General features: G+C 38.0%; 1 protein-coding gene across 9 annotated transcripts in view; it reads left to right on the top strand.

Moving 5' to 3' along the window:
* didum (dilute class unconventional myosin) overlaps positions 1-15,052 on the top strand; it is a 245,874-nt gene extending 230,822 nt beyond the window's left edge. For all 9 annotated transcript variants that reach the window (XM_071659554.1, XM_071659556.1, XM_071659553.1 and 6 more), the window contains 4 exons: positions 2,154-2,302; positions 5,864-6,121; positions 8,383-8,502; positions 12,224-15,052. In XM_071659554.1, the coding sequence (XP_071515655.1) occupies positions 2,154-2,302; positions 5,864-6,121; positions 8,383-8,502; positions 12,224-12,349 (653 nt within the window). In that variant the 3' untranslated portion in view covers positions 12,350-15,052. The remainder of the gene's footprint in view (positions 1-2,153; positions 2,303-5,863; positions 6,122-8,382; positions 8,503-12,223) is intronic.
* The last annotated feature ends 3,414 nt before the right edge of the window (positions 15,053-18,466 follow it).

Below are 18,466 nucleotides of genomic sequence, written 5' to 3'. Positions count from 1 at the left end.
ATAAAGGTTATTTGAAGTAAGACAGATCAGCAAGGAATGAAAGAAGAGTTGTGATTCATCTGTACGTCACAATATTAGATTTCTCTGTACAGTTATCTTCACCATTAACATATTTGTGTATATTCTCTCATGGCCTCAGATAAAAGAAGTATGCTTTCAGCCACCAGTGACACAGATTTACAGGTTCACATGTCTGAACTGAAAACAAGAGGGGTAAATGAATAATGTAAGGTGAAAGTTGTATATATATAGTATGTGGCAAGGGTTATTCGAGTAGGTGTGTGTGTGTGTGTGTGTGAGACAAAGTTGAGTAATGATGAAACATTTGGTTGGAATGGAATGAAAGGTGGACGATCATTTTTCCTAGAGGCTACGTGTGGCTATGCACAGGAAGTTATGGGAAATTTGATTATAGATAAGATGTTTGAAAAGCACTTGATAGTAACTATGTTACAAAATTAAAGTGTGACAGTTTTAAGATTACTACAATAATTGCTTATGTCATGATAGCAAAGAGGTGGGTGAGGATACCTGACAGAAAAAAAAATAGTAAAAACAGTAGAGCAAGTAAATCCGGAGGGGAATCTCAATGCAGTGGGTGACATAACTGGATGGGGGTAGATGTACGATAAAGAATAATAAGTAGATATGGGGTCTGTGAAATGATACTAATGAAAAAATATGCACTGAATATATGCATTAGTCATGAAGGATGTTGCAAATATTTTCACTTCATGTGGTATATGAAAAGAGATGACTTGGGTTAAGGAGTACGACTGATATTTGTATGAAGAATAAAGACATTGAAAGGTGACTTGAATGATGTGAGAAGTATTCCTAGATAATTATAATTATACTGAGCCATTCTTTTGCTATAATCCGTCCTCATTATTATATATTTACTCTTGTTGAACTTCATCAAACATGTATTATACCAACTTTGGAGTCTGTCTAAGGTGCCTAGTAAGTGGATGCAGACCTCCATGTTTTTCAATTCTTTCATGATTTATGTATCATCTGCAAACATATTGTGGCTAGGAATCCACACCTTTTTTGCAAATCATTTACATATATCATAAAAGTAAGGGTCCTAAAACACAACCCTGCTTCACTGTGCTAGTGACCTGAACCCAGTTTGAGAAAGCTCCTGTGATGCATTCTTTGTACCTTTCCATTAAGACAATTTGTCCATTGATGGAATCTACCCCTTTTTCATGCCTCTTATCCAGCTTCATAATCAGTCTCCTATGCAGTACTGTGTCAAATTCTTTCTGGCAGTCCAGAGACAAAGTATCCACTCAGCCCTCCTTTTATGTCTAAGACAGAACTCACTCCCTTGAAAATCTAAGAGGTTTATTACACGTGATCTCTTTTTCTTAAAACCATGCTAAGACAAGACTCACTCCCTTTAAATTCTAAGAGCTTTGTTACACATTACCTCTTTTTCTTAAAACCATGCTGTCTCTCGCTTAATAATTCCTCCTTTGTAGAAATTAATCTGTCAGTTTTGTGGTTATCTTTTTTTCCAGAATCTTACAGACTACATTCATCAGTGAAACCAGTCTGTATAGTTCAGTACCTCTTCCTGGTCTCCTTTTTTATATTATTTATTTTTATTATACTTTGTCGCTGTCTCCCGCGTTTGCGAGGTTTTATATTCACCATTTTCCACTCCCTTGGTACTTTGCCTCTCTCTGGCGATATCTTGAACAGTATTTCAAAAGGTTTGCTTAGTTCATCTGCATATATCTTCTGCACGTATAGTGAAATTTTGTTAGGCCCTTGAACCTTGTGTGGGTTGATACCTTTTAATATTCTGTTGATGTGTGTTTGTGTGTGTTTGTATACATACTGAGAGGAAGGGGGCATGTTTTCATAGTTAAATGTGTTATGTGGCTACAGTTTAGCCAGTGATTACATGGGTTCAAGCTGACATTTTGACCACCCTCACAACACATTATAGTTGAATTTTTGCTAGCTCCAAACATGTTTCAGCATAATTAGTAATGATTTCGTTTCTTACTTAGTGTAACAAGGCAGCTTACAAAAGATCTGCATGAAAGGTGAGGGCAGGTGAGAAATCAAGCTTGAAACATGCTTTTCTCCAGCTCTGAGCTAACTTTGTAATTTCTATATCTTTTCTTAATTACCAGGTCGAGCTGGAAGTTTGGCACGTGAATTAGAGTCCCCAGTGGAACCTCAGAAGGCTCTAGATCTTCTGCTCAAAGAATTAACACAGTTCTATCGTACGCTTGCCATGTTTGGTACTGATCCTGAGCTCATCACTCAGGTCTTCAGACAGGTAAGACTACTGATAATGGCAAGTCATACAAAATGCTTTTCTGTTTTGTTTCTCCACTGCCTTCAGGTCTCTCAGTTTTTCAATTTTTGGGACTTGGTTACTGGTCAGTTTAGGGTTAGGGACATGATATTTTTTTCCACATCAGTCTTCACACATATAATGTAGATAGCTTTAGAAGACATTATTAACATTCGTAATGATTATTCTTTCTGTTTATGGTGATTTGAAAGCACATATTGAACAGTTCTATCCGGGTTTCGAGTTAGTATCTTAGTGAAAAAATCACAATTCCATTCATAATAGCTCTTCAGTGGCTTCACGGAATCATGACTTCATAAATTCTCCAGCAGCCACTTAGCCAGCATTGGCTGCCTCCTCTTTAAAAGCAACATTCTGTAGCGGATAGCTCTAATGAAAATGTTTAGCCATTGTGCACTATCATCAAACACCTCACCTGTGTTTGGATTACTCTATTTATCCTTGATGTTCTCCTGTATAAGTTATGCCTTTGGGATGCCACCCTGGCTTTTCACTTTATAATTGGATGGATTAGTGATGTGAAACAAAGAGTAGGAAGATAAGGAGCAAAGCTTGATTTGGATATAAAGATCTGGTCATTAGTGACTACCTCCTCCTTGATAGCCAAGTTAACAAAAATTACAAACTTAAATTGTATATGATGTTGATATTAGGTCAAGGAAATTAAGGGTAAATGCAAGTAAGATTAAAGTAATTTTTGTAATGGAGGAAGAATAAAGTGGAAAATTTTGTAATGCAATTTAGATAGAATAAATCAAGTGAGCTAAAGTACAAGGTTAGGAATAGTAGTGAACTGTTGGAAGAGATTAAAGACCTTTACTATTTGATATTGTTAAGAAATAAACATGTTAGATTGGAAAAAGAAATATAGGAGAGCCATCGAGGAGAAGGAAGGTACAGTATTTGGGTCCTTGGAGATTAGGGAAGGACTATTCTGCCAGCCTTAGCCTTTTGGTGTGAAGTGTATTCATATTACAAGAATACTTGCATTATTAATAGATGAGACAAAGCAACTTATGATCAAGTTTGTAGATGTGGAGTGTCGGAGAAAAGAAGAGTGTATGAAGAGAGGTACCTTGGGGCAAGATTTATATTGATAGGATGATGAAAACATACAGGAGCAATGTAGAGGGAAATGAGTAAGGAGGATACAGTTGTATCTTGGGTTACAAAAGTGGAATGCAACAACCCAGAAAGGTTTAAGGGAGGGATCCTACTTGGGATGCAGCCTGAAGACTTCTCTGGTGTAACCACCCTTCTAAGGGGAGTTTCCAAGGATATCAGGGTGTTGGAGATATACACAAGTAGATTTTTCTGTTTCCTTCTATTTTACTTGGAAGGAGGAATTAAAGAGAACAATAATGTTCTTTAAAAATGGAAAAAGCTAGAGTATGTATAGTAAGTGGTAAGCAAGATTCTCAATCTCAAGACTGGTGAAAATCCAGTAGAATGGGTCTGAAAAGTGCATATGGAAGGATGGAAAAGTAGTAAAGTGTCTGATCATTGGATGAAGAGAGAGGTAAAGAAATAAAGTGATTGATCACATAAAAGGATCAGGGAGCCCCTTGTTGATGAAGAAACAAGGAAGAGGGTGTGTAGACTAGATTTTTGCACTTAGCCCTTTCAGTGCTGACCTGAGTAGAAAAATCTTAGCAGGACAAACAAAACTTGAAGTATTAAAAGAAGTATTTAGTTATCCCCATCCATTCAAATCCAGCATTTAAACCTTTTGTCTTTGCTAGGCATTAAAATCTTGTTGTGCAATAGTGCACATCCAGCAACCTCAGTTTGGCATTTGCTGCCTTCACTTAAATATACATGCTTAGCACTTTCCTCAGTTTATATGGAGACAACACCTGACTAGAGTTATGGGTGATGTATGGCAACTATACATACTTCTAGCAATTACTGGCTTACTCAGACATGGATGAAAAATTTGAATCTGCATATATGCATCATCAGCTTATCGCCAAAGTGCGTATATGACATTGCCACCATGGTGATCCATGCTTAGCTGAGGGGCTTGCAGATTTTCCAAGGTCTGATTAGAGTTGTAGGTGACATATGGCATGTATGTATGCCTTAAGAAAGCATGGGCTTACCCAGTCATGGGTGGAAAATTTGGGGATGTATCTACATGTGCCCTCACCACCACTGTAATGTATTTCTAGATCTTCAGCACCAAAAGCATTCAAGTTGTTAAGAAAGCGCTAGATAAAAGGGTGATTAATGCATTGGAGCAGACAGCTCTAGGATGCAGACTGCTGAAATGAGCATGTGAGGGGAGCTTCCAGTATTATTAGTGAAGTTTGTAGACGTATGATTTGAGAAAAGACATGGGTAAAAAAAATTTCCTGAATTAGTTTGGTCCTCTAACTACAGTAGGAGAATATAACCTGCATAGAAGACAGCTTGAATCTTGGATGCATCATTTTAGGAGCTAACTACAGTAGTAGAATATAGAGTGCAGAGAAGACAGCTTGAATCTTAGAAATGAGTCTGTGCTTTCCACATTCACAGTTGCACCACACAGTTTGATCATTCACCTAATACACATGCACTATAAAAGTTCTTCTGAACTTCTTTTCAAACAAGCTTCTATTTTCATATATCAGAGGCCTGTTCCAGCAGGAACTCCCTCAAGGGGATGGACACGGCAATAGTCACCATAACTGGTGGACTTCATTCCTGCTTCTTATCCTTTAGTGCCTCACCCTTAACAGGCCTCTGACAGGGCAACTCTAGCACTGTGTTTGCAGAGGCTTCTACCTAATGTTCCTACTGACTACTACTACCATCTAATGTGTCTACCTAATGCTCCATCCTTCCTCCCCATATTTGTTATTAATAGGATTATGTAAAATGATTAGGAAAGAATGAGGCTATACGAGGCGGTATTGTTTATCATCAGACTAGTTTAAAATTCAGTTTTTGATAAAATTACCATTTCCATAGCGGATGAATTTAAGGCATCTAGCTTTTCCCTGTAACTTAGTTTCTGAATTCTGGTTTCTGAATTCTGGTTCCATCTTTGTTGCCCTTCTCTGGATCTTCTGTATTAGTTGTTTATGCTTCTTTAAGTTTGGTGAAGTTGAGAAGGAGATTTTATTTTTCTGAGGAATGTTTGGATAAGGCAGCTTGAAGATTTGTGCTATGGTCACTCCTCCTGAGAAATTCCTAGAGTGATCAAAGCAAGAGAGAGATAAATGTATAGAACATATGTATTAATGCATTTTTCTACTGATTTTTCCCTCCAGTTAGCCTTGAATGAATACTAGTATCTCATAATTCATCTCATTCTTTCCAAGACATTTCCATGAACTCAAAACCCATTTTGTTTGAAAGTGGATTACAGGTTGGAGGCCTTCCATAAGATGTATGCATAAGTTTCATGAACACATTTCTAGTTTTATTTTTCATTAGAATCAATTGCTTAAGTGTATGTATGGTTTTCTCAGATAAATTCATATGAGATTTAGTAATTTGAAAATGTTAGTATAATTAGTAATTCTTATATTTCAGATTTTTTACTTCATCTGTGCTGGGTCTTTGAACAATTTGTTATTACGTAAAGACATGTGTCACTGGTCTAAAGGTATGCAGATCCGTTATAACCTAAGTCACCTGGAACAATGGACACGTGATATGCGACTCCATGAATCAGGAGTTACAGACACACTTGCTCCCATCATCCAAGCTGCTCAGCTTCTTCAGGCTCGTAAGACTGACGATGATGTCCACTCCATATGTGACATGTGTGACAAACTTACTGTGTCTCAGGTCAGTAGTTAGCTTTCAGTCAAGGCTATCAGATACAGTTCTTAAAAAGTTCTTAAAATGTGAGGGAGAGGGGGGGCTTGCATATCAAACAAATTTCAATAGATATTGAAAGTCAATGTACCCCAAAGTTATTGTCATCTAAAACTGTTCCCAGTTAAGAAGTGCTGTACTCTACCTGCCTGGTTATTTCCAATTACACAATATAGTATTCTGAAGTAATATCTTCAAACTAATAATTTCATTGGTAAGAACTGTCAACCATGCTGTAATTAATGTTTTTTATTTATTGACTTATATAAGGGACATAATCATTTTGTGGTGAAATTTAGATACATAACATTTATTAAAGGTGTACATAGTGGAGTTATCAACTGACTTACAGTCTAACATATGCTTTAACCATATTATTATAATTTTTGTTTTTAATTTTTTTTTATACACAGTTGCTTCCCCCACCTTAGCAAGTAAGCATTTGGAACAGATGAACAATAGCCCCATTTGAATTCACTTTCTAGCTGTCATGTAGAATGTACTGAAACCAGAGCCACCACCCACAGCCATATCCCACTGAATATTCCATGGTTTACCATGACCACTTCATATGCTCTTGTTCAACTTACCGTTAGCATATCTATCCATCCATCTATGTCTCTGATGCCTGTTCCCTCCAGAAACTCCAGTCAAGGGGTGGCCATGGCAAGTCTTCACTTATCCCTGTCATTACATGCCTTCCTCACATACACCATTTTATGCATTCTTCGTCGATCTCTCTCCCCACAATACTTCTCCACTCTTTTTCCCTGCATCACAGGTTTAATCATACTACCATACACTCTCCTTGTAAACTCTCCATCTTGCATGCCCAAACCACCTGAAAATTTTATATTTCACCCTCTTTGCCTCTCCACAGCTCACATCCTCTGCATTCCTTTCACATTGGCCCTGTATACCACATTGATCCATTTCATTCAATCCCTTGCATGCCACCCACCCTCCTCTGATCTTAAGCCCCAGGAACCCAAAGCCTCTTTCACTCTATTATTCTCTCTCCTTGATTTTTGCCTTGCTCTTCCTCTCTCCACTTTCGATATGGAGATCCTCTTAGTCATTCTTTCTTGCTTATTCTTTTTATATGTCAGCACACCTTCAGTATTCTTATTCATATTCCGCTTACTAGTACACCTTTCTCTTACCTTTCCTTTTCTCATTTGATCTTCCTATTGTCCCGAAACATTTAATTTCCAACACATCCACCCTATTCTTTACTTTTTTTTTTTTATCTAGGAACCACACCTCACATCCATACATCATCAAGAAAACTTTGCCACAAAACATTATTATCTTTACCCTTACTGACAGCGAGCTTTTTCCCCACACACTTCTCACCTTAGCCCTTCACCTGCTATCTAGTTCACTTCAGCTCTCATTCCCTATCAGATCCAAAGGCTAAAACAGTCCACTTCCTTAAAGTTATCTCCTTTCAAACACCTTTCCAATGCAAAGCCTAATAACCTTGTTTTTATTCACATTTACTCTCAATTTTCTCCTCTCACATACACTCTTCCAAATTCAGAAACCAGCTACTGTAGTTTCTAATCCAAATTTGCCACCAACACCATGTCATCAGTTGAGAAAAAATGACATTTTCCAGCCCCCAACCCTGTCCATGACAGACTACAGACCTCCCCTTCACTCCAAGACTTGCATTATCAACTCTCCACCCCAAGAATAATAGTAATTTTTTTATTCATGAAAATGGGGATATCACTAACATTAGGAAAAATGTATTTCATAGTTGCTCACCTCAGCAAGGTAAGGCAGCTGAGCCTTCAGGGAACAAACCTTGCTGAGCTCCTAAGGCTTGTTCCCATTTTGGAAAGTCAGTTTTAAAAAGTTAATACTGGAGGGTAGGATTTCCAGCATCCTGATCCTGCCTTCCTTAGCTGCCTTTCTCATAATTTTGAAAACAGAAGAATTGCTACAGTTCACTGATATGCAGTGGTGTAGGGCTTTTGACCTGTTGTACATATGGTGAGGCATGATGAAACAAAAACTTTAATTTATTCTTAACTAACATTTTTGGTAGTTTACTATTGGAGGTGCCAGGCTAACAAATAGAACATAGTTGAGATGTTATTATTGTAAAGAGAACATAGTTTTATACAGACATAGTTGTAGTCAAACATCTCTCACCAGGATTATTATTATTTTTTTTTATCTGTTGAATAAGGAAAATATAATCATGAAGTAATTCCTCACAGATTATCAAGATACTCAACCTGTACACACCTGCGGATGAATTTGAAGAACGTGTCCCCATAACCTTCATTCACAAGATTCAGGCAAAACTCCAGGAACGGGCTGAAGGTGAACAAGCTCAGGTAAGTACATTTGTTGTCTATGGGCCAAGAACAATTTGTAAAGGCAGTATCAAAACTAATAATGAGGTCATGTATGATAATGTTAACCTGTATAAGCTGGGAGATGTATAAAAGAAAGAGGCAGGAGGTCAAGAGAAAGGTGCAAGAGGTGAAAAAGATGGCAAATGAGAGTTAGGGTGAGAGTGTCATTAAATTTTAGGGAGAATAAAAAGATGTTTTGGAAGGAGGTAGATAAAGTGCGTGAGACAAGGGAACAAATGGGAACTTCAGTGAAGGGGGCTAATGGGGAGGTGATAACAAGTATTGGTGATGTGAGAAGGAGATGGAGTGAGTATTTTGATCAGGTGTTTGCTTTGAAGAATGTATGTGAGAAATACTTAGAAAAGCAAATGGATCTGTATGTAGCATATGATAGAGTTGATAGAGATGCTCTGTGGAAGGTATTAAGAATATATGGTGTGGGAGGCAAGTTGTTAGAAGCAGTGAAAAGTTTTTATCGAGGATGTAAGGCATGTGTATGTGTAGGAAGAGAGGAAAGTGATTGGTTCCCAGGGAATGTTGGTTTGCGGCAGGGGTGTGTGATGTCTCCATGGTTGTTTAATTTGTTTATGGATGGGGTTGTTAGGGAGGTGAATGCAAGAGTTTTGGAAAGAGGGGCAAATATGCAGTCTGTTGTGGATGAGAGAGCTTGGGAAGTGAGTCAGTTGTTGTTTGCTGATGATACAGCGCTGGTGGCTGATTCATGTGAGAAACTGCAGAAGCTGGTGACGGAGTTTGGTAAAGTGTGTGAAAGAAGAAAGCTGAGAGTAAATGTGAATAAGAGCAAGGTTATTAGGTACAGTAGGGTTGAGGGACAAGTCAATTGGGAGGTAAGTTTGAGTGGAGAAAAACTGGGGAAAGTGAAGTGTTTTAGATATCTGGGAGTGGATTTGGCAGCGGATGGAACCATGGAAGCGGAAGTGAATCATAGGGTGGAGGAGGGGGTGAAAGTTCTGGGAGCATTGAAGAATGTGTGGAAGTCAAGTACATTATCTCGCAAAGCAAAAATGGGTATGTTTGAAGGAATAGTGGTTCCAACAATGTTATATGGCTGTGAGGCGTGGGCAACAGATAGAGTTGTGCGGAGGAGGGTGCATGTGCTGGAAATTAGGTGCTTAAGGACAATGTGTAGTGTGAGGTGGTTTGATCGAGTAAGTAATAATAAGGTAATAGAGATGTGTGGTAATAAAAAGAGTGTGGTTGAGAGAGCAGAAGAGGGTGTTTTGAAATGGTTTGGTCACATGGAGAGAATGAGTGAGGAAAGATTGACCAAGAGGATATATGTGTTAGAGGTGGAGGGAACGAGGAGAAGTGGGAGAGCCAGTTGGAGGTGGAAAGATGGAGTGAAAAAGATTTTGAGTGATCGGGGCCTGAACATGCAGGAGGGTGAAAGGCGTGCAAAGAATAGAGTGAATTGGAACGATGTGGTATATCGGGGTCGACGTGCTGCCAATGGATTGAACCAGGGCATGTGAAGCATCTAGGGTAAACCATGGAAAGTTCTGTGGGGCCTGGATGTGGAAAGGGAGCTGTGGTTTCAGTGCATAATTACATGACAGCTAGAGACTGAGTGTGAACGAATGTGGCCTTTGTTGTCTTTTCCTAGCACTACCTCGCACACATGCCGGGGGAGGGGGGTTGTTATTTTGTGTGTGGTGGGGTGGTGATGGGAATGAATAAAGGCAGACAGTTTGAATTATGTTATTTTTTTTTTTATTATTTTGCTTTGTCGCTGTCTCCCGCGTTTGCGAGGTAGCGCAAGGAAACAGACGAAAGAAATGGCCCAACCCACCCCCATACACATGTATATACATACACGTCCACACACGCAAATATACATACCTATACATCTCAGTGTACACAAATATATACACACACAGACACATACATATATACCCATGCACACAATTCACACTGTCTGCCTTTATTCATTCCCATCGCCACCACACCACACATGGAATACCATCCCCCTCCCCCCTCATGTGTGCGGGGTAGCGCTAGGAAAGGACAACAAAGGCCTCATTTGTTCACTCTCAGTCTCTAGCTGTCATGCAATAATGCCCGAAACAACAGCTCCCTTTCCACATCCAGGCCCCACACAGCTTTCCATGGTTTACCCCAGACGCTTCACATGCCCTGATTCAATCCACTGACAGCACGTCAACCCCAGTATACCACATCGATCCAATTCACTCTGTTCCTTGCCCGCCTTTCACCCTCCTGCATGTTCAGGCCCCGATCACTCAAAATCTTTTTCACTCCATCTTTCCACCTCCAATTTGGTCTCCCACTTCTCCTCGTTCCCTCCACCTCCGACACATATATCCTCTTGGTCAATCTTTCCTCACTCATTCTCTCCATGTGCCCAAACCATTTCAAAACACCCTCTTCTGCTCTCTCAACCACGCTCTTTTGAATTATGTACATGTGTATATATGTATATGTCTGTGTGTGTATATATATGTAAACGTTGAGATGTATAGGTATGTATATTTGCGTGTGTGGACGTGTATGTATATGCATGTGTATGTGGGTGGGTTGGGCCATTATTTTGTCTGTTTCCTTGCTCTACCTCGCAAATGCGGGAAATAACAACAAAGTAAAATCAATACATAAATATTTAATAAAACAAGGAAAAAGAACCTCTGCAGAAGGGTTATTTGTCACATTGCACTTAGTTTCTTCCCCACTCATTGGGCCCCTAGTAAGTGAGTATGGAAGAGAACTTAGCAGTAGCAAGGGCTTAGGGTCAGGAAGGTCAGGAATTAGGGAGGAGGAGGATAGTGCATTTTATTGTCAATGGCAAGGAAAGAGAGGAGAATTGATAAATATACTTAAGGTTGGATGTGTTTGGAGTAGTAGAAACACAGTTGTTAGGTAAGAGAGTGTGGGAGGAGGTGAAGGAACAAATGAACAAAGTGTTGAAAGAGGAGGTTTATGTTTAGGACTGGAAAGGAAAGGCTTTATGGGCACAGAGTTTGGGAAATTATTTTGGCATGGATATGTAAATTATAGAATTGTCTGAGTGGACTGCAAGAGTGTGGAGGACTAATATGTAAAGAAGCATATGCTTCCATGAGGGAAACAGAATTAGGCAGAGCTTAAATGAACAGACATTAGGAGCAATTACATGTTCATAAAGAATATTGGGTGAGACAAAATGGGACATAATGCTAATGAGAAGGTGAAAGATATCTTAAAGGATAGGAAGTATGATGTGTGAATGAAAATGATGAGTTTTTGTACATGCAGAGAGAAGTATGTTCCTGGCAGGTAGTTATTTTGAACATAAACAAATTCATGGATATTGAAGAATTGGTGAGGTTGGGAATGAGCAGAAGGACAAATGAATCTGGATGCGTTGGATGTAGTTAGTAAGGGGATTGTTGTCATAGGTTAGGATTAAGGACAGGAAGGTTTTATAAATCTTTGGGGCAAAAGAAGAGGTAAGTGGCACTTTTGTACCATTTGTGTAACAGTAGGTTGGTTAGTACAATGTTTAATTGTTTGGGAGGAGGTTGGAACTTGTAATGAAATGGTGGACAGTTCTTTTAAAAGCAAAATGCTGGGAGGGGCACAATTTCTCCACCCTGTATCCATTCATAGCAAGTTCATTATGTATAAGACTGCAATGAGGTAGAAGTGAATAATAGTTTATATAATTTTTCTTACTAATTTACAGGCAACTCTGCTTATGAACACCAAGTTTGCTTTCCCAGTACGGTTTCCCTTCAACCCATCAAGCATTCACTTGGAAGATGTTGAGCTGCCAGATGCTCTTCCTCTTGGCATGTTAAAAAAGGTTTAATTAACCTGTACAGGTTTGTTATGATGTAGATAAAGTACCTAGTACCAAGCAGAAAGAGTTTTAAAGATTCCTTGAAGTATTCAGGAATTTGATAATAGCATTTCTCTTTGCCTTGGTGTGTTGCATGGCATTTGTCAGCACACCATGAAATTCTTTTGAAGGACTATACTAGACTGTAACAATGCAGAAATTAAACAGTGAGAAATAGAGAAGTACCTCAGCATACATCTTATGAATATAAAGTTCTAACTAGTTATCATGATAAAGAAGGCATCTTGCTATTAATCATATCATGTCTTTTAAGTAAAGTGAGTGGGTCTTTCAACTTTGAGGCTTGAAATACCTCAGTCATTTAATATGAGATGGTAACCCCATGTTCATACTCATCATCATTTGTGTGGAATTGATTGTGGAAACAACATGGCAGGTTGTAAAGACATGTCTACCAGTCTCTCCCAGTACTCCTGCTTTGGCCATGTTGTTCTTCCAATTGTGATGTTGGAATTAGGTTCGCTTTTTGTTGTTAGTAAAAGTAAGTGTACGAAGTCTTCATGATTGTAGGTATAGCTTTATAAGGAAAGGAATTACACAGATCATGTATATTTTGAACACATTGTTACGCCCCTGCAAAATGAGACTTTTGTATTAAATATTGCATGTTGAAATATGTATTTGTTCTTTTATGCTGTCTTCAACATAAAGATCTCTTCCGATAAATAGTTCTTTATTTTTATGTTTTCCATGACAGAGTTGTATAAGAAACTAATTTAATTAAAAACCTAGATATTTCATATTTAGCAAAAACAGGAACAGCAGCTAGAAGCAGCCATTGTATATAATTATTGCAATTGCATTTTAATTGGTTCTAATGTGATATTGTAGGTAACTTATTCCATTCCTTACACATTCCAGAACCTATAGTTGAATATTTCTATAATGTAATATATGGTTGATAGTGTAATTTATTTATTGTATAGATGTTCAGAGTTTAACTTATGGTGAGCTTGCAATATTGATGCCCTATATGAGGGTTGTTTTCACATCATATAGGGAATATGGAAGAATTTTTTTTCCAAGTACTCACATTTGTTTCACAGTTTATGGCTATGTAAAGGAAGTTACACGATGAATTTTTTCATCTGTTTTGCATATATTAGAGATGGTACTTAACAACACATTCCTTATTGATCTCTTATCAGTTTTATAAGAAAATACCACACATGCACTTTACACCAGAGATGGGGCTCCAAGAGTGTGGAACTTCCCTTCCTGTACTGTACAAATAGGAAATTACACACACATGCATGCATACACACAAACATGAGTGATAAACAAAATTGTGAATACAGAAAGCATACATAAATTCATGAAGATGTATGAGAAGTGAGGAAGTTCAAGAGATGGGAGAACTCTCTGCCGGTACTGTACAAATAGGTGAATACACACACACTCCTATATACATACACACATACTGTACTAAAATGCTTACACTAGTGATGAGTCCTGTTTTATGAGTTCTTGTAGTTTTTGAGCAGTTATCCCTCAAAGTTTGAATTGTCACCTTTATGTAAAACTTTAGGGGCAAAGGACCCCAGCCAAAAGCACATCAATATGGTTTAAACACAGAGTTAATGATTCTGTAAAAGGAAGTTTGATCGGGGTTTGCTTTTTTCAAATGGAGCAGTTTTGATTGGAAGATTGAAAATTTTTATATAGAAATACACCGGCATAGGTGTTTAACATTATTTTAGCTTAAACTCTTGTGATGCTGAGCCAGATACACAATTATATTGCCAAGAAAACAAGCTAGGCTGTTATTACATTTTGCTTCCAAATTCAGGGCATTAAATCCATAAAAAACAAACAGTTATGTGTCATGAGTTTGTGATATCAAAGGGCCTGAAATATAGTGTAGTTAATTCTGAAATATTAAACTTCATATGTTTGGTGCTCAAGTTGTCAGCTGAGTGTTTATAGTGCAGAGGGAAATAAAGTGCTAGGAATATATTTACTGGCAGTAACTTTTAAACGTGTATAGCTGCCATTTATATAATTGCACGCAAGAGAATTTTCCAAATATTTATGGAGTTGAATATCCCGATTTCCACCCATGTGGTTTTAGATTTGTTAAAACAAGGATTTATGTAGCTATGGAGAAATGATCAGCCTTAAATCCCTGGCTGTTTTCTAGAAAAAGATTGATATCTTAAACTCATATTTGGCATGTATTGCAGTTGTTAATGAAGACCGAATGAAACTTCTGTGATCAGGAATAGCCATTTTTTTTTATTTGATTTATACAATAATTTAACATTTTAAGTTGCTGTTTCATTTTGGTTGATTTCATGCTGTGAGACTGTATACCTGTAGTTTAAACTTATTTTTCTAAATATGATCATCAATCAAACAGAATTACTTAATTTGTTAAATTCAAATGTATGAAATTGAAATTTATTCCATTACTAGTTATTTAACTTTTAGTTTTCACACTGAAACATTATATATATGTTTACTATAGAGTTGTCATATGGTAAACTGAATGGCAAAGCCTAGCCCCAGACGAGTTTTGTGAACAGGATGATTTATTACTGTACATTACAGAAGAGAAGCAAAGCAGATTTATAGCAGTGCTGTATTTACTGTGTGTTGCCTTGTGATTAAATAAAATGTTATTTGGAAACCAATAAATACAGACAAATTGTACTCGATACCTTCTTTTCCTGGTTTTGAAATGGAGATTTGTGAAAACAGCTGGATTTATGTATTTTCAACAAAAAGTGCAGGATTGCGCTCCAATATATATATTAAGTCACATAATATTATTGGAACTACTAATCCTTCAAATACCCATTTTTTTTCCGAGATAACATTCTCTCTTTCAACACATCATTCATTACTCCCAGAACCTTCGCCCCTTCCCCCACCCTATGACTCGCTTCCACTTCCATGGTTCCATTCACTGTCAAGTCCACTCCCAGATATCTAATGCAAAACACTTCACTTCCTCCAATTTTTCTCCATTCAAACTTACATCCAAACTAACTTTTCTGAAACTAATAACCCGACTTTTATTCACATTTACTCTCTGCTTTTTCCTTTCACACCCTTTTCCAAATTCAGTCACCAACTTCTGCAGTTTCTCACTCGAATCAGCCACCAATGCTGTAACATCAGCGAACAACAACTGACTCACTCCCCAGGCCCTCTCATCCCAACACACTGCATATTCACCCCTCTCTCCAAAACTCTTGCATTTACCTCCCTAACCACTGCATTTATAAAAGATTAAAAACCATGGTGATGTTACACACCATTGCCACAGACAGACCATCACTGGGATTCAGTCACTCTCCTCTCTTCCTACTCATACACATGCCTTACACCCTTGATAAAAACTTCTCTGCTTCTAGCAGCTTACCTCCTACACCATATATTTTTAATACCTTCCAAAAATCAGAAAGAAAACAGCTACTTGGAGTAAAGGAGTGCAACTTGACAATCACTGAATTGCTGGCTCTACGCAGCCATTACAAAACCTGTCCGATACCCACTGGGTAGTACCAATGATATACCTCCCTGGTTAGTGGCTGCCTACCAACTACTGCCTCCTTCTTCTACAGATATTTAAGTTTCTGCTCCCAAGAGGTGGCTTCTGGTGTACTTTCATCATCAGGTAGGCCTTCCAATTCTCTGAAAGCCAATGCTTTCCATAATTCATAACTACCAGGTATCATGCAAAGAGTAGAAAATGCCATATGCTTTTCTTACTTCCAGCCAGGTACATGGATTAAGCCATGTATAATATATCGGACATTGGAAGCACCAAAATATACCCAGGAAAAGCATTAAGAGAGGAAATAGGAATATCCTTTTTGAAAGCAAGGATTATGGAAGGGCATATTGAATATCTACTGTGCACTACAAAGGTTAATGGAAATAAATTACCACAAAAAATATTACAAGAAATGAGAATGGAGAGAAAAGATGATGGGATTAAGCAACAGAATACTACATTTGAGAGAGGAATAGAGTATATATAGTAATCTTAAAGTCACAAGGCAAGAAATATAAAAAAAAGGAATGGGATACCAGAACCTGGAGAAGGAGATGGAACGAACATCAAGTTTGGGAATTTTTAGAAAAAGAGATATACAGGATGAAGAAATCCTTTAATACAGGAGAGGAACAGATTTTCAAAGACATGGCCTGCAACTGCTGTAGGGCAGGTAAAAGATTGTCAGTTCATCCTCTGGTGCCGAGTACAGTGATGAAAGAAACATGATTCATAACAACCAGGTTATACATGAACTGATATTCCTAAGAGTCCACGGGGAAAATGAAACACAATAAGTCCCCAAGTGCACTTTTGTGTAATAATCACATCATCAGGGAAGACACGAGAAATATAACAGTCAGGAATATAATGAAGAGACGTAGCTAGGATGCCATTTGGTAAACATACGATTGTCCAAGATGATGAACTGATGAGGAAAAATGAGATTATAGACTTCTGTGGGAGTAATACATGGATTTTGGAGAAAGAAGGGGATGAATAGTTAATATGTAATAAGTTTATAATCAAAACTAGAACATGATGCACATTCATAAACTGGTACACGGAAGGGCTGATGAAAAGGCAAAATCTCTTTCAGTCTGACATTGCTATCTCCAACCACTCCTGCCCTTGCTGCAGTACTAAGCTGGAGGTGCTCCAACCTCTTGCTGTTTGTGGCATCTTCAGTTTTTGTCTTCTGACTGCACTTTGCTTTTCTCCCTCCTTTCCTTAGATCTTTCACATTTGATGAATATCTCACTGAATTCCATCATGCCCTTGTGATTCTTAGCTTTTCCAAGTGCTTCTTGGTTTGATAACTGCTAGTCAAATGTAACCATATCTTGTCACCTGTAACAAATTGGTTATAACCCATTCTTCTTTTCTTTATCATACAAGTTGCTCCTGGCTGTCCCATAGCCTCTTTTGGTCTTCCTTTTCCCTTTCTTCCTTATATGGTGTATGATTTTCTTCCAATCAAAAACTGATTAATGATTTACATCAAACTTCCTGCTTTATTAACCTTTCTAATTTTGGTGCCACCCACTTCTCCACTTGATCTCCGAGTGTGGTAGGGTCATCCTGTGTGTCTCCAACTTCCTTTATACTCTCTCTTTAGGCTAGCTAGCACTAGGCTTGTATTCTCTGTACTACTCTTAAACTTTTCATCAACTACCCCATTTACTTCCTTGACTGCTTTGTCAATGACAGTACATATTACTTTTTCAGCCTCTTCACTCAGTTTCCTGTGTACCTCTAACTGAATGCTCTGTTCACATATTTGCAAATTTTCTCCAACTTCCCTGCTCTTTACTTTCATTAGTCTCTGTGTGTGTTTTTGTCCTTTTTTCTGCCTGAACAGCTTTCAATATTATTCCAGTAGATTTATTGAGCACCACTGTCCTTTCCTCTATTTGAAAGTCTCCTGGTAATGCTCACCAGTTCCTTGACCAATATCATTGCCAAATTCTACTACATCTAGAGAAGACTCATAAGACTTCACCGTAACTGGCTTCATCTTTCCTCTGAACTGGTATCTCCTACCCCCAATACACTGTTCCTGTTTCTTTTTATTGCCTTAACTCTAGCTCTAGTTGTATTACCCTCATGTCTTGCTCCGTAACAAGCTCCCACAGCATCCCCAAGCATATAGTGTCTGGTGTTTTCATGTTTAGCCTTTCCTATGCTTTTGTCTTCTCTCTGCCGGTCTTGTTTTTACTGACAGGTTTTGGTATATTCCAGTAACTAAATCCATACTTTCCATATGTGGTTCAGCCAGTACTAGAGGTCTTAATTTAACCAAAAAAGTAGTAGAAGTAGCAGTTATTGAAGATTAGTAATGGGTGTATAGATACAAATGTATTGACACTCCCGATTCCAGCCATGTAATTGAAAGTAGAGATACCAGTAGCTCGTTATCAAGTATTCTGAGTGGTTTTTGGAAAAGAATGTGCAATGGAAATTATGTTGTGGTTAATGGATACCATCACTGAACCTTATACTTGATAATAAAACGAGCCAAAAGGAAGTAAGGAGTTGGACTGGGAAAACTGATGAGATTATCT

This window comes from Panulirus ornatus, chromosome 68 (genome assembly GCF_036320965.1).
Source record: "Panulirus ornatus isolate Po-2019 chromosome 68, ASM3632096v1, whole genome shotgun sequence".
NCBI lineage: Eukaryota > Metazoa > Arthropoda > Malacostraca > Decapoda > Palinuridae > Panulirus > Panulirus ornatus.
Note: the sequence above shows the minus strand (reverse complement) of the source record. Positions and strands in the feature narration are given on the sequence as shown.